Genomic DNA, 11,971 nt, shown 5'->3' with positions numbered 1-11,971 from the left:
TCCCTAGGAAACCTTTATTTGACCCTTCAAACACAAAGTTGTCAGGCCTTGACTCAGGGACAGGGAATCAGAAGCAAAACTCAAAAGACGGCAGTATGTTTAAACCAAAAACGCTTTACTAGAAAATGTTAAACAAAAAAACGCAATCATGGAGGATACAAAACTATAACAATAGGTGCTCGCTAAGGAGGATACAAAAAAAATTGAATGCAGTAGTATCTGTAAGTATCTGGGTAAAAAAAAAGAAGCTAATACTGAGGCTTGAAAATACCCTGGGGACGCAAGACAAACTGACATTAGACAAAGGGAAACAAGGGCTATTTATACATGAGGGAGGGGAACACAGGTGAGACGAATCAGGAACCGGGGAGGCAATACAAGTGGAGGAAGTCAAGTGCCTGAAACGAGAGTGAAAAGGGAACTACAAAATAAAACAGGAAGTGAACGACAAAACAAGAGTGATTTTAACTTGACATGAAAATGCTCAACAGACGTAACAAACTTTGCGTGACATGACAAAAGTCTATGCAAAGTACTTTTGGCAGGAATCACCTTATAAAGTAATTCAATGGAAGTCTAAAGCTGCAAATATAAACACCAGGCTTTGTTCGAACCCTGGGAACAGTGAGCAAGTCAACTACTGATAACTTGGTAGTATTTTGGCCCTGAGCTATTTAGTGCTTTACAAATAACAGGTCATATTCTGAACTTGATTATCTAGAAAAAAAGAAATCAGTGCAATGACCTTAGAACTGGTGTTATGAAGAAAGAAACATAAACACAATGTTTAGAGTGCAAATTTTAGTTGGTTATGGACTTACGCTTGAAATATAGGGCTGCACTCTATAATAGGTATTCTACAGTCATTACAGTCACACAATCACACATTCTATGTTTCTCCATGTGGCTTCTCCAGCTCTACTTTTTTTCTTTCCAGACGCTTTAATTGATGGCTCATCCCCACACCTGAAGGTAGAGATTTGGAAGGTATCTTCCTTCTGCTGAAATTGACCTGGCAAGAAAACTGTAACTGATTAAAAGGAATATTAAACCTGACATTAAAGGTCCCAGGGCATGCTACTTTATGGATGCTTTAATATAGATATTAGTGGGTGCCTAACACAGTATTTGAAGACGTTCCCGAAATTCAGCCGAGGTGCCGAATTACAGGCACTACGAGCCAGTCCCACATTGAGCTTTCCCCAAACGCGCCGTTTCGGTGTCCGTAGCTTTAATGCAAATGAGGAGGAGAGAGGAGGGTCAAGGAGGCGGGTGGGGGTGTGGCCCTGAGCCGCTTGCGGCCGTGGTGTTATAATTGGTAAAGAGGAACAGAAATCAGATTTGCCACTTTTCCGCACAGGTGAAAGTTACCTTTTTTAATCTAATTCTAGACAAAACAGGACCATTCGACGACACAGGCATTGCCATATTATAAGCACCAGTCTATTATTGGAGCAGTCAGTGAAGTGTGCCATTTCTACAGAGACAGGGAACTTGGAACATATCGATTGCTAATTTTATCGGAAAAACTAGGGGGACAGTGATATAAGGACTATTTGTACCAGTGCCAGGCAGTAGGCATCCAGGTGATAGAAGCCAAGAGATCCCACAGCCTCTAAAGAAGGTGTATGCATGTTTGTCACTCGTTGGCCCACCTATTTGACATCTGCTGGTCTTCAGCCATAAGGCCCATATGTCTCTAACAAAGAGCCAGTTGTTGCCCTGGACAAACAACTGTGAGTGTTTGTGTGCATGTGTACAAATGTTTTTGTGATGGTTACACTAAATATCCTAAACCATCCAGATGGTAGTCCTTCAAACTTCCAACAAACTATGAGATAGCCATTTCTGTTGTTATTTTTTATATTTCTCCGTTGTGCTATTTCTTAATCGGGCTATTTGTTCTATTTCTCTTACCACTAAAAGTTTTGGCCTCAGAGTGAAATCAGGGAGGACTGAAGGAAATATATGCATGCCATTACCCTTCCTGCATCCATCAACTTCCTTTCTGGAGGGAGACGGTGTGGTTGTGGTCCAGGTCACTGAACTAGCACTAGGGTGAGATTGGGACGAGGTCAGACTTCTTCCCGAAAAAGCTGATATCCAAACATTCCAGGAATACACGCCTAGTTTTCAGCCAAATAGCAGTTGGCTGAAAACCAAGCGGGTATTCCACACAACACAACAATGAGCATGGGGAGATATCGGAAATATTATGACATATTACAACATATAATTTATATTGCATTCTTCAAATTAATGTGGATGCTCCCCACAAGGCTACATCCTTCCAAAGAGGTCAACAAACGCAGAGTAACACAAACGCTGAGGTGATGTTCCCTGATGTGTCATAATCACTGATCTGTCACCAATCCAAGGGCTTGACCCAAAGTCCTAGGAAATAAGACACACGATATTATAAAATTGTCTGCTAATTCACAAAAATGTATAATAGGACTGTTCAGAGCCCATGAGAATAAATGGAAGGACAGACACATGCTCTCTGTGTACATACATACCATACAGTGACGGTATGGGGAAGCAAATAACAATATGAGCAATAATGCTGAAACCTAAGAATGTTGCAATATTCCATCAAATTTTCTTCCCCTCCCTCATCGCTTCCAGTTTGTATTACGGAGATAACCAAGAATCTGAGGGAGGATGTGAAAATAGGGATGCTAGTGGGTGTGTTAAGAAAGTTATGTCCGAGGTCAAGAGGTCAAGTTGTGTGTTTCTTGAGGTGGGCTGAGAGCAGTTCAGTTCTGTATAAATACAGCGTCTTGATGAGGAATAGGCTAGAGCCTAGCGCTGTAAACTTGGACCAGTGTAAGAGCAACTCTTGGAAAGAATTTAGCAAAGATAATGGCCCACACAAACCGTGAGTAGCATTCTAACATTGTTTTTCTTCCCACGTTTTCCTCGCCTGTCCTTTGAATCAATTATTCTCTCTCTCTCTCTCTCTCTCTCTCTCTCTCTCTCTCTCTCTCTCTCTCTCTCTCTCTCTCTCTCTCTCTCTCTCTCTCTCTCTCTCTCTCTCTCAAATATCTTTTTGCATCTGCAAATATCTTTCCTCTCTCCCTTTTCCACTTGTTTCTTTGTAAAACATTCCTTACTTTCTGTCTCGGTGGTTATACACCTTATAAGGACAACAAGATGTCTCTTGCGATTACAGTAGGAATGAGAAATGTGCTGCGTCTAACTCTGCACTAGAGTGTGATATGACCAATCCATATTTCATAAACTAATAGACCTACTACAGCAGATCTGAGGCACTGGGCCTCCACATAAAGAATTCATCAGGGCTGTCATCTCACTAGCCAAACAACACATAGCTGTGTTTTACTTCTTAACATCCTGTCTTTGATTTTCATTTTAAGGTTTAATTGCTGGTGTTGATCTGAGAAGCCAGGAAAACAACCGGGAACACCGAACTGAGGAGATTGATAGGAAGCGTTTGATTGTTCGGCGGGGACAAGCCTTCTCCCTGACGGTGCACCTCTCCGACCCGCTGCAGTCCGGCCATGAGCTGGCCCTGGTCTTAAAGCAGGGTAAGCAACTCAAGGCCTCAATGCAGAGATGGTCACATATAATAGAGCTACGTGAATTGAAGAGTCTCACTTCTTGCTGCTCTATTCCTTTAACATTTTGAAATATTTATTGGACCAACTGTTTTTCAACAACTTCTCCTGCCTCAAAGTGTGTGCCTGTTGCCCTTCCTTTGTTTGGGATACCGAACCTTTTGATACACAATCCATAACACAAATCAAATCCCTCAGTAACTCCATCGGGGATAGAGGGGTAACTAGGCCTAGGGAACACATTGAATTAGCTTTTCATAAATGGCCTATCCTACAAAAAATGATGGTATGAAAACAAAACAGATAATTTCTGTAGCAAAAGTAGCTAAACCAATTGTGTGTGGGAAGTATTCAGGAAATGTATTAATGTTGTGAGCATTAGAATAATTTAAGTTGGACTAATCGTACTAATTAAACGGGTACGCGCACTAAATCAAACCCATCATATACACCACGTAACACGCCATCGCTACTGAAAGCGTGCTGACTTATGACCATATTGTGCAATGCGTGCTGCGCAGCTATATTATTTAGCTAATTGCATCACTTGCTGGCAGCAACAAAAAAAAATACTAGATATATTCCTTCTACGAGCACACATGGTAATTAATGACACAATTTACCGGCACGTTGCACTTTCAGTTCGACGGGAATTTTCAGATTACCAATTTGAAACCTATTGCTGTATCTTACGTTGCATTTCCACAGATAAGAACAACGATGATATTGTGATCAGACAGCGAACGGCTGGAGGGTCTGGTGACAAGTGGTGGTTACACCAGCAGAGCGCGAGGAACGAATTACTGCTGACTGTGTACAGTCCTGCCCGTGCTGCCGTTGGCGAGTACCGCTTGGCTGTTGAACTGATGTCAGGGAATAAACTTCTGGAGAGGACGGACTTTACCAAAATGTACTTGCTGTTTAATCCCTGGTGCAAAGGTAATACTAGCAAAGCAAACACTCGCACACAAAGACACAGCACATGTGCACAAACAAACGGAACATCCACATACATCTAAAATCTTAAAACGATAATGAATGTACTTGACCTTTCACATGTCATTTCACTTCTGCAGCACATCCCCATTACCCAGAAGCAGGTATATAAATATGGAGGTTCATATCAACTTTGTTTGTGTGTGTGTGTGTGTGTGTGTGTGTGTGTGTGTGTGTGTGTGTGTGTGTGTGTGTGTGTGTGTGTGTGTGTGTGTGTGTGTGTGTGTGTGTGTGTGTGTGTGTGTGTGTGTGTGTGTGTGTGTGTGTGTGTGTGTGTGTGTGTGTGTGTGTGCGTTATTAGATGATGCTGTGTACCTCCCTGATGAAAGTCTGCTCAAGGAATACATTATGAACGAGAATGGTCGCATTTTCACTGGGAGTGCGGATTGGATGAGTGGGTTGCCATGGAATTTCGGACAGGTAACACAGAAACCACACACACACACACACACACACACACACACACACACACACACACACACACACACACACACACACACACACACACACACACACACACACACACACACACACACACACACACACACACACACAAACACACACAGTTGGATAATTCCTATTTTATGACTATTATGATATAGTATCAAAATCAGTAGTTTCTACTCTCTTTCTAAATTGTATGACACTCCCAACATTTGCTGTCTGTCCCTTTGTGACATTCTCAGTTTGAAGACAATGTGATGGACATCTGCTTTGAGATCCTTGACCGCTTTAAGCCAGCAAGGTCAGACCCCCCAAACGACATGCGTCAGCGATGGGACCCTGTCTACATCAGCAGGGCAGTCGTTGCCATGGTAGGAGATATACACCCACTTCCACCATTAGTTATTTTATATAACTAATGGTATTATATATGTGTGTGTTGCATCAGGACAACAGAGCCAAACGCAGAACCAGATCACAGGGCTGGTTTTATACGGATGTGCATGACGAAAATAGTAGTAACTAAAATCTATTTTATCCTGAAGAAATCCAAAATAAGCTATTGTTTGTGTCCGGCTGTGAAGCATGTAGCGATAGGACTCTTTCATTAAAATAACTGTTGTAATAAATAATGAAGTAATAACGACACGACAGGCACAGGAGCATAAAACAGTTGCATTATGATCCTTTTTCATCTTAAAAATATTTAATTCTGTAACCCCCCCTTATCCAACGACGCTGAAGTTGGCATCCGATTCGCAGCATCCGATTCGGCTTGAAAACCACTTAGAATCTTCAAATCGGTCCTGATTGAAAACCACTACACCTAGACTCTTCAAATTGGGACTACATTATCACAGTGAGGCTATACATTATGTAAAACATAGTTTCAGATTTGTGAAACCTTTACCCTATTTGTGAAAATGCAATACAGGCTTATTTGAATGCTTTTTAGGGGTCCAGACCGCATTGCATTTTCACAAATAGGTTAAAGGTTTCACAAATCTGAAACAATGTTTTACATAATGTATAGCCTCACTGTGATAATTTAGTCCAGATTTGAAGAGTCTAGGTGTAGTGGTTTTTAATCAGGATCAGTTCTAATGCGGTCTGGACCCCTAAAAAGCATTAAAATGTGCCTTTATTGCATTTTCACAAATAGGGTAAAGGTTTCACAAATCTGAAACTATGTTTTACATAATGTATAGCCTCACTGTGATAATTTAGTCCAGATTTGAAGAGTCTAGGTGTAGTGGTTTTCAATCAGGACCCGTTCTAATGCAGTCTGGACCCCTAAAAAGCATTAAAATGAGCCTGTATTGCATTTTCACAAATAGAAAAAAGGTTTCACAAATCTGTAACTATGTTTATTATAATGTATAGCCTCACTGTGATAATTTAGTCCAGATTTGAAGAGTCTAGGTGTAGTGGTTTTCAATCAGGACCGATTTAAAGTGGACCAGCTGCTGAATCGGATGCTGCGAATCGGATGCCAACTTCAGCGTCGTCCTTATCCAGGTGAATGCCAACGATGACGGTGGAGTCTTGGTGGGGAAATGGCAGGAACCTTACACAGGTGGAGTACAGCCAACCAAATGGATGAGCAGTGTGCCCATCCTGGAGAAGTGGAGCAAATCAAAGTCTGGAGTGAAGTATGGCCAATGCTGGGTGTTTGCAGCCGTGGCCTGCACAGGTCAGAGGAATAACACAATATAAAAGCACACACACACATATACACACATACTGAATCAAACCCTCATCTGAAAGTCGTCCTGAATTTAACTTTGCATTGTTACATGACTTGTGTGACCTGTAATGATTACAGTTAACACAAACTAGGTTGACGCAATATAAAGGACAGACAGATGCATGGTGGGACTCTAGCCTTTCTAATGTGTCATGTGTCCCCTCACAGTGCTGCGATGCCTGGGCATCCCCACACGCTGCATCACCAACTTTGAGTCAGCCCATGACACAGACGGAAACCTCTCCATCGACCGAGTGTACAACACACATAGGCAGAGTGTTAACCATGCTGACAGCATCTGGTAGGATCCTCTCGTGTTCACAGCACATGCAGACACACAGAAATCTGTTATGTTATGTAGTATGAGTCCCTATAGGAATTCATAACATAACTCACAACTTTGTGTGATTATGAGTTTTTTTATTTTATTTTGCGTGTCAGGAACTTTCATTGTTGGATCGAGTCTTACATGCAGAGAGAAGATCTACCTGAAGGATATGGTGGCTGGCAAGTCTTGGACCCCACACCTCAGGAGAGGAGTAGTGGTAGGGCCCTCTTGCAAAATTTGCCTAATTTCTTTGTGCTCCCAGCTCCCAGTTTAAATCCTGCAAAATAAACGACTTATGCTTTGGATATTATGTTTATTCTTTAAACTCTTCTGAGTTTGGTATGCTCCAGTAACTATGGATTATTATTGCCAGTTAAGTGCAAAGTCGCTTTATGTACACTGAAAAATAAATTAATGAATCTGTATTTTTTGCTTTCTAGGTATGTTTCGCTGTGGCCCATGTCCATTGAAGGCCATTAAAGAAGGGGACCTCAATGTGAAGTTTGATGTTCCATTTGTCTTTGCTGAGGTGAATGCAGACATCATCAATTGGGAAATCAGACCAGACGGTCAGCGAATGCGGGTGGGTGATTATTATGCATGTCTTTATTCTTTATCCATTTTTATTATAACTTCTACCTCTTTTTGCATATCTTTAAAAAAAGAATTGCTGCGGAAATTAATTTGCCTTTTCTTTTTAAATGTTTCATAGCTTTCATCCAACTCCGCAAAAGTGGGGAGGAACATTAGCACCAAAAGTCCTTACAGTAACGAGAGGGAAGATATAACCCTTCAGTACAAGTACCAAGAAGGTTAGTTTCTTTTTGACATCAACAGACAGTGTCATACTCACTTATACCTTTATCATGGGGTGCTATGCGCACCCTATCATAACGGTATAAAATACTAAATCCTTCATGGTACCCTGTGAATGGAACAGGGTACTCTTAAAGATTTAGACTTTTCTTACCTATATTAGTCATGTTAATCGTTGCTGATCAAGTTAAGACTAGAATTAGAAGTACTAACAATGACAAAGATCCACGATGATGAAATTCCACTTTTTATGGTATGGTGAGGATGAAGGGCCACAGCGATCGACACACAGACATTAAGAAATCTCTCATTGATCACTGTTAGCCCCAACCCTAACTACATCCAAAGGAAAACATTCTGTTTAGTTTAGAGCACAGTTGATGTTAATATTGGCCTCGGCAGAGGTTGTGGATCTGCCCATGTCCATTGGGCTGCGGGTGACCGAATCTGCTCCTGCTCCACAGGTTCAGCCAAGGAGCGGGAGGTGTACAACAAGGCAGGGCGGCGCATCTCCGGGCCGGATAGAGAAGAGGAATCAAAACCAGGTGCAGTTTAGAGTCCTTTTGTTACAAATCGACCACAGAGCAAGCAACAACGTCATGTTCAATCGTTTAATTCGTACGCCCACGGAGGATAACCCACAACAAGAAAAATGACCTTCTTTGAAATTTTTTGTACATGCATATCAGAAGGTGATTCTTCAGAATATATTAATTAATTAGCATGTGCTTTGATAATGGTCAGCATTATCTATTCTGATATGCTGATTGACTTGATCGCTCCATGGGTGAAACCGGCCAGCAGATATTTTATTCAGCTTCATTATACATCAGTAATTTACAGGGATTAAATGTATTTCTCTTCACAGCCAATGAACCAGGAAACGTGCAGCTGGAGATCAGATACGCCAAGCCTGTGTTCGGGACCGACTTTGACGTCATCTTTGAGGCAAGTTGTAGTGTCATTCAGTGACATACGGATGGAGATGCAGGGAGTGCATAACCCTGTACGATCCTGTCTTTGTGAGGTTACCGCTCATGGCTAGGTCCTATCATCAACGGATCTATAATTCTTCTTTCTCTCAGTTGGAGAACATGGGAGACGAAGAAGTCAGCTGCAAATTGAACATGATGTCAAAGGCTGTCACGTATAACTCGGTCCACCTGGGAGAGTGCCAGAATAGCACAGTCAATGTTGTCATTCCTGCTCACAAAGGTACGTGGTCTAATGCCAGCACTTTAACCCTTCTTGGTTTAGAGACATAACAGCGGCGCTGGCTATTTAGTATGAAACCACCAATTACACCCTGTATAGCAAAGCCTTGAAGTCTCCTTTATTTTTTGACTCATGGATAGGGGGTGCGGTTTATCTCTAGAAACTTGGTAGTTCATATATATATTCCCATATTCTATATTTTAGTAATGGAGTGCAAAGTTTCGGCTAGGTATGGTCGTTTGTGTATACATTATTTTGCTGTTGTGTTCATTCTGTTCCCCACACAGTCCACAGGGAGACGGTGCGTCTACTCTACACTAAGTATGCATCGTGCGTCAGCGAACACAACATCATCCGGGTGGTAGGGGTGGCAAGAGTGTCCGGCCAGGAAAAATCCATCCTGGAGATGGTCAACATCCCACTGAGCAAGCCCAAACTCAGTATTAAGGTGGGTTTCCTATCCATGAGCAAGATGCTAAGCCTCGTCCTTTGTGACATAAGTTGATATAAGTGTCAGTGCCGAATGACTAATATCTAAAAAGCTTAAAAACTGTTGATTAACATTAAACCATTGCCAGTTTATATGCAGATAGACAGGTTAAAGGTCAGATGTCAGGTCATTTGAATATATTAAATTCAACTCAGGCTCCTCTCTTTAGTGTTAGTTTTTCCACAACATCGTCCGCTCAAGAAGCCAGTGTGGACATAGAGTGGAGTGCACCCCCATTTAACATCCTAATCTCTCCTTTCTCCAGGTTCCTGGCTGGGTGATTTTAAATAGGAAAATCACCACCGTCATCACCTTCACCAATCCATTGCCAGTGCCACTGAACCGAGGAGTGTTCACTGTTGAAGGGGCTGGCCTACTTTCAACCAAAGAGATCCGCATTTCGTAAGTATCTGTCCAAATTTTTTTATTATCAGTGATGACATACAACATATAACACATATCACATAACTGATATGGAAGGGTTTTCTTAATTTGCGATCAATTGTTATACATACACCAGTATGTAAAAACATCTGATGCTGGCCTGACAGTGGGTTTAGCATTTAGCTGTCAGTCAATATACGCACAGCGCTTGTATATAAAACGAATCAAATGCAGTGTAAAATACTTATTTTATGCAAAATAATAATATTTTTGGGCAAATTAGTCTGTTGAGTCATGTTACCTTTCTCTTCAATATTCCATATCTTCCTAACCATGCCTTAAACGCCTCTTCTCCTCATCTTCTCCTCCCTCCGTACTCAACTCTCACTCTTCATAATACTCATGAGATAATGTAAATACTACTACATATGTACTCTGTGATATAGATATGCCCATCATGTCTGTGTCTGTGTCTTCTACCCCTCAGTGGTAGCATCGCTCCAGGCCAGCGTGTGTCTGTGGAGCTGTCCTTCACACCCATGAGGGCGGGGGTCAGGGAGTTCCTGGTGGACTTTGACTCCGACAGGCTCCAGGACGTGAAGGGAGTCGCCACACTGGTGGTCCGCAAGACTTCACCCTCCTATTTTCCCATGCCCTACACGTTGTGATCAAACCTATAGCTGTCAACAGGGCTCTGGCACTCATTCTTATACTAACAAATATATTTAGCAAAGTCAAGCAAGGGTTTCACTTTTCTTAATATACCATGATGTGTAGCGCTGATTCAATTAATGAATAAATTAATTTCAATTAATGTGAAGAAAATGCAAACATTGCCTTAATTCTTTGCAATGTCACAGGAATAGCGTAAATCATGGCTCATTGATATTAAATGTAGTATTGACATATATCCATGCATTTTGCACTTCTGCAAATCACCATTTTGTTGTTAATCAATGTTTTACCACGATTTTTGCATCTATTCTTGTTTAATTGTAATCAAGACATTTACATGATTGTGGGGGCCAAAGTATATAGATGTTGTGGTTGGGAAATGGGGCAATAATAGGGGAAGGGTTAATTATAGGGTCAGTGTTAGTAATTGGTTAAGGTTACTAATAGGGTAAGTGTTACAGTGTAAAGATAAGCCTTTGATTTTGTTAAATTTATTATGCCTTTCATCAACAGTGGTTTGGGGTTTTATAACAACAATTAAAGTGCTTAACTACTGGTGAACGACGTTGCAGAACGTATATGGTACAAGTTTGTGTTGATCGCATGGAAAAGGGAATAACCAGTTACAACTTATATGGTAAGAGCCTGGTAATACCATGGAAACAAACGAGGCTTCCTTTTACAGTACAGTTTCAGCGTCATGAATATTTGGCCTGTTAAGCCCTTTGAGACTGTAATGGTGATTAAGGGCTATACAAATAAAATTGAATTGAATTGAATTACTTACTGGGTAAATTTTGTGTTTTACTTGGTAACGTCGCAGAACTTACATGGTACAAGTTTGTGTTGACTGCATGGAAAAGGGAATAATGTATTACAAATTATATGGTAAAAACCTTGTAATACCATGGAAACAAATGAGGCTTCCTTTTACAGTACAGTTTCAGCTTACTTACTGGGTAAATTGTCGTGTTTTACTTGGTAACGTTGCAGAACGTACATGGTACAAGTTTGTCTTGACTGCATGGAAAAGGGAATAATTTATTACAAATTATATGGTAAGAACCTGGTAATACCATGGAAACAAATTAGGCTTCCTTTTGCAGTACAGTTTCAGCTTACTTACTGGGTAAATTGTCGTGTTTTACTTGGTAACGTCGCAGAACGTACATGGTACAAGTTTGTGTTGACTGCATGGAAAAGGGAATAATGTATTACAAATTATATGGTAAGAACCTGGTTATACCATGGAAACAAACGAGGCTTCCTTTTACAGTACAGTTTCAGCTCACTTA

At 41.1% G+C, this 11,971-nt stretch overlaps 1 protein-coding gene across 1 annotated transcript; it reads left to right on the top strand.

The window, feature by feature from the left end:
• Positions 1-2,772: 2,772 nt before the first annotated feature.
• On the top strand, positions 2,773-11,594 carry LOC130389266 (protein-glutamine gamma-glutamyltransferase 2-like). The gene is made up of 16 exons (XM_056598970.1): positions 2,773-2,881; positions 3,381-3,551; positions 4,290-4,520; positions 4,879-4,997; positions 5,264-5,392; positions 6,540-6,714; positions 6,937-7,069; positions 7,210-7,313; positions 7,537-7,679; positions 7,809-7,908; positions 8,377-8,457; positions 8,781-8,860; positions 8,998-9,127; positions 9,415-9,575; positions 9,883-10,019; positions 10,489-11,594. Exons 1-16 carry the CDS (start codon positions 2,866-2,868, stop codon positions 10,667-10,669), a joined length of 2,091 nt encoding a protein of 696 aa, XP_056454945.1. The 5' UTR covers positions 2,773-2,865; the 3' UTR covers positions 10,670-11,594.
• The last annotated feature ends 377 nt before the right edge of the window (positions 11,595-11,971 follow it).

The sequence above is a fragment of the Gadus chalcogrammus genome, chromosome 9, assembly GCF_026213295.1.
Source record: "Gadus chalcogrammus isolate NIFS_2021 chromosome 9, NIFS_Gcha_1.0, whole genome shotgun sequence".
NCBI classification, from domain to species: domain Eukaryota; kingdom Metazoa; phylum Chordata; class Actinopteri; order Gadiformes; family Gadidae; genus Gadus; species Gadus chalcogrammus.
Note: the sequence above shows the minus strand (reverse complement) of the source record. Positions and strands in the feature narration are given on the sequence as shown.

What these genes read in the sequence shown, in the direction of transcription:
- LOC130389266 (XM_056598970.1), top strand. An exon ending in CAGACGGTCAGCGAATGCGG is followed by an intron (nt 7,680 to 7,808) that starts GTGGGTGATTAT and finishes AATGTTTCATAG; the next exon opens with CTTTCATCCAACTCCGCAAA. An exon ending in TGTCATTCCTGCTCACAAAG is followed by an intron (nt 9,128 to 9,414) that starts GTACGTGGTCTA and finishes TTCCCCACACAG; the next exon opens with TCCACAGGGAGACGGTGCGT.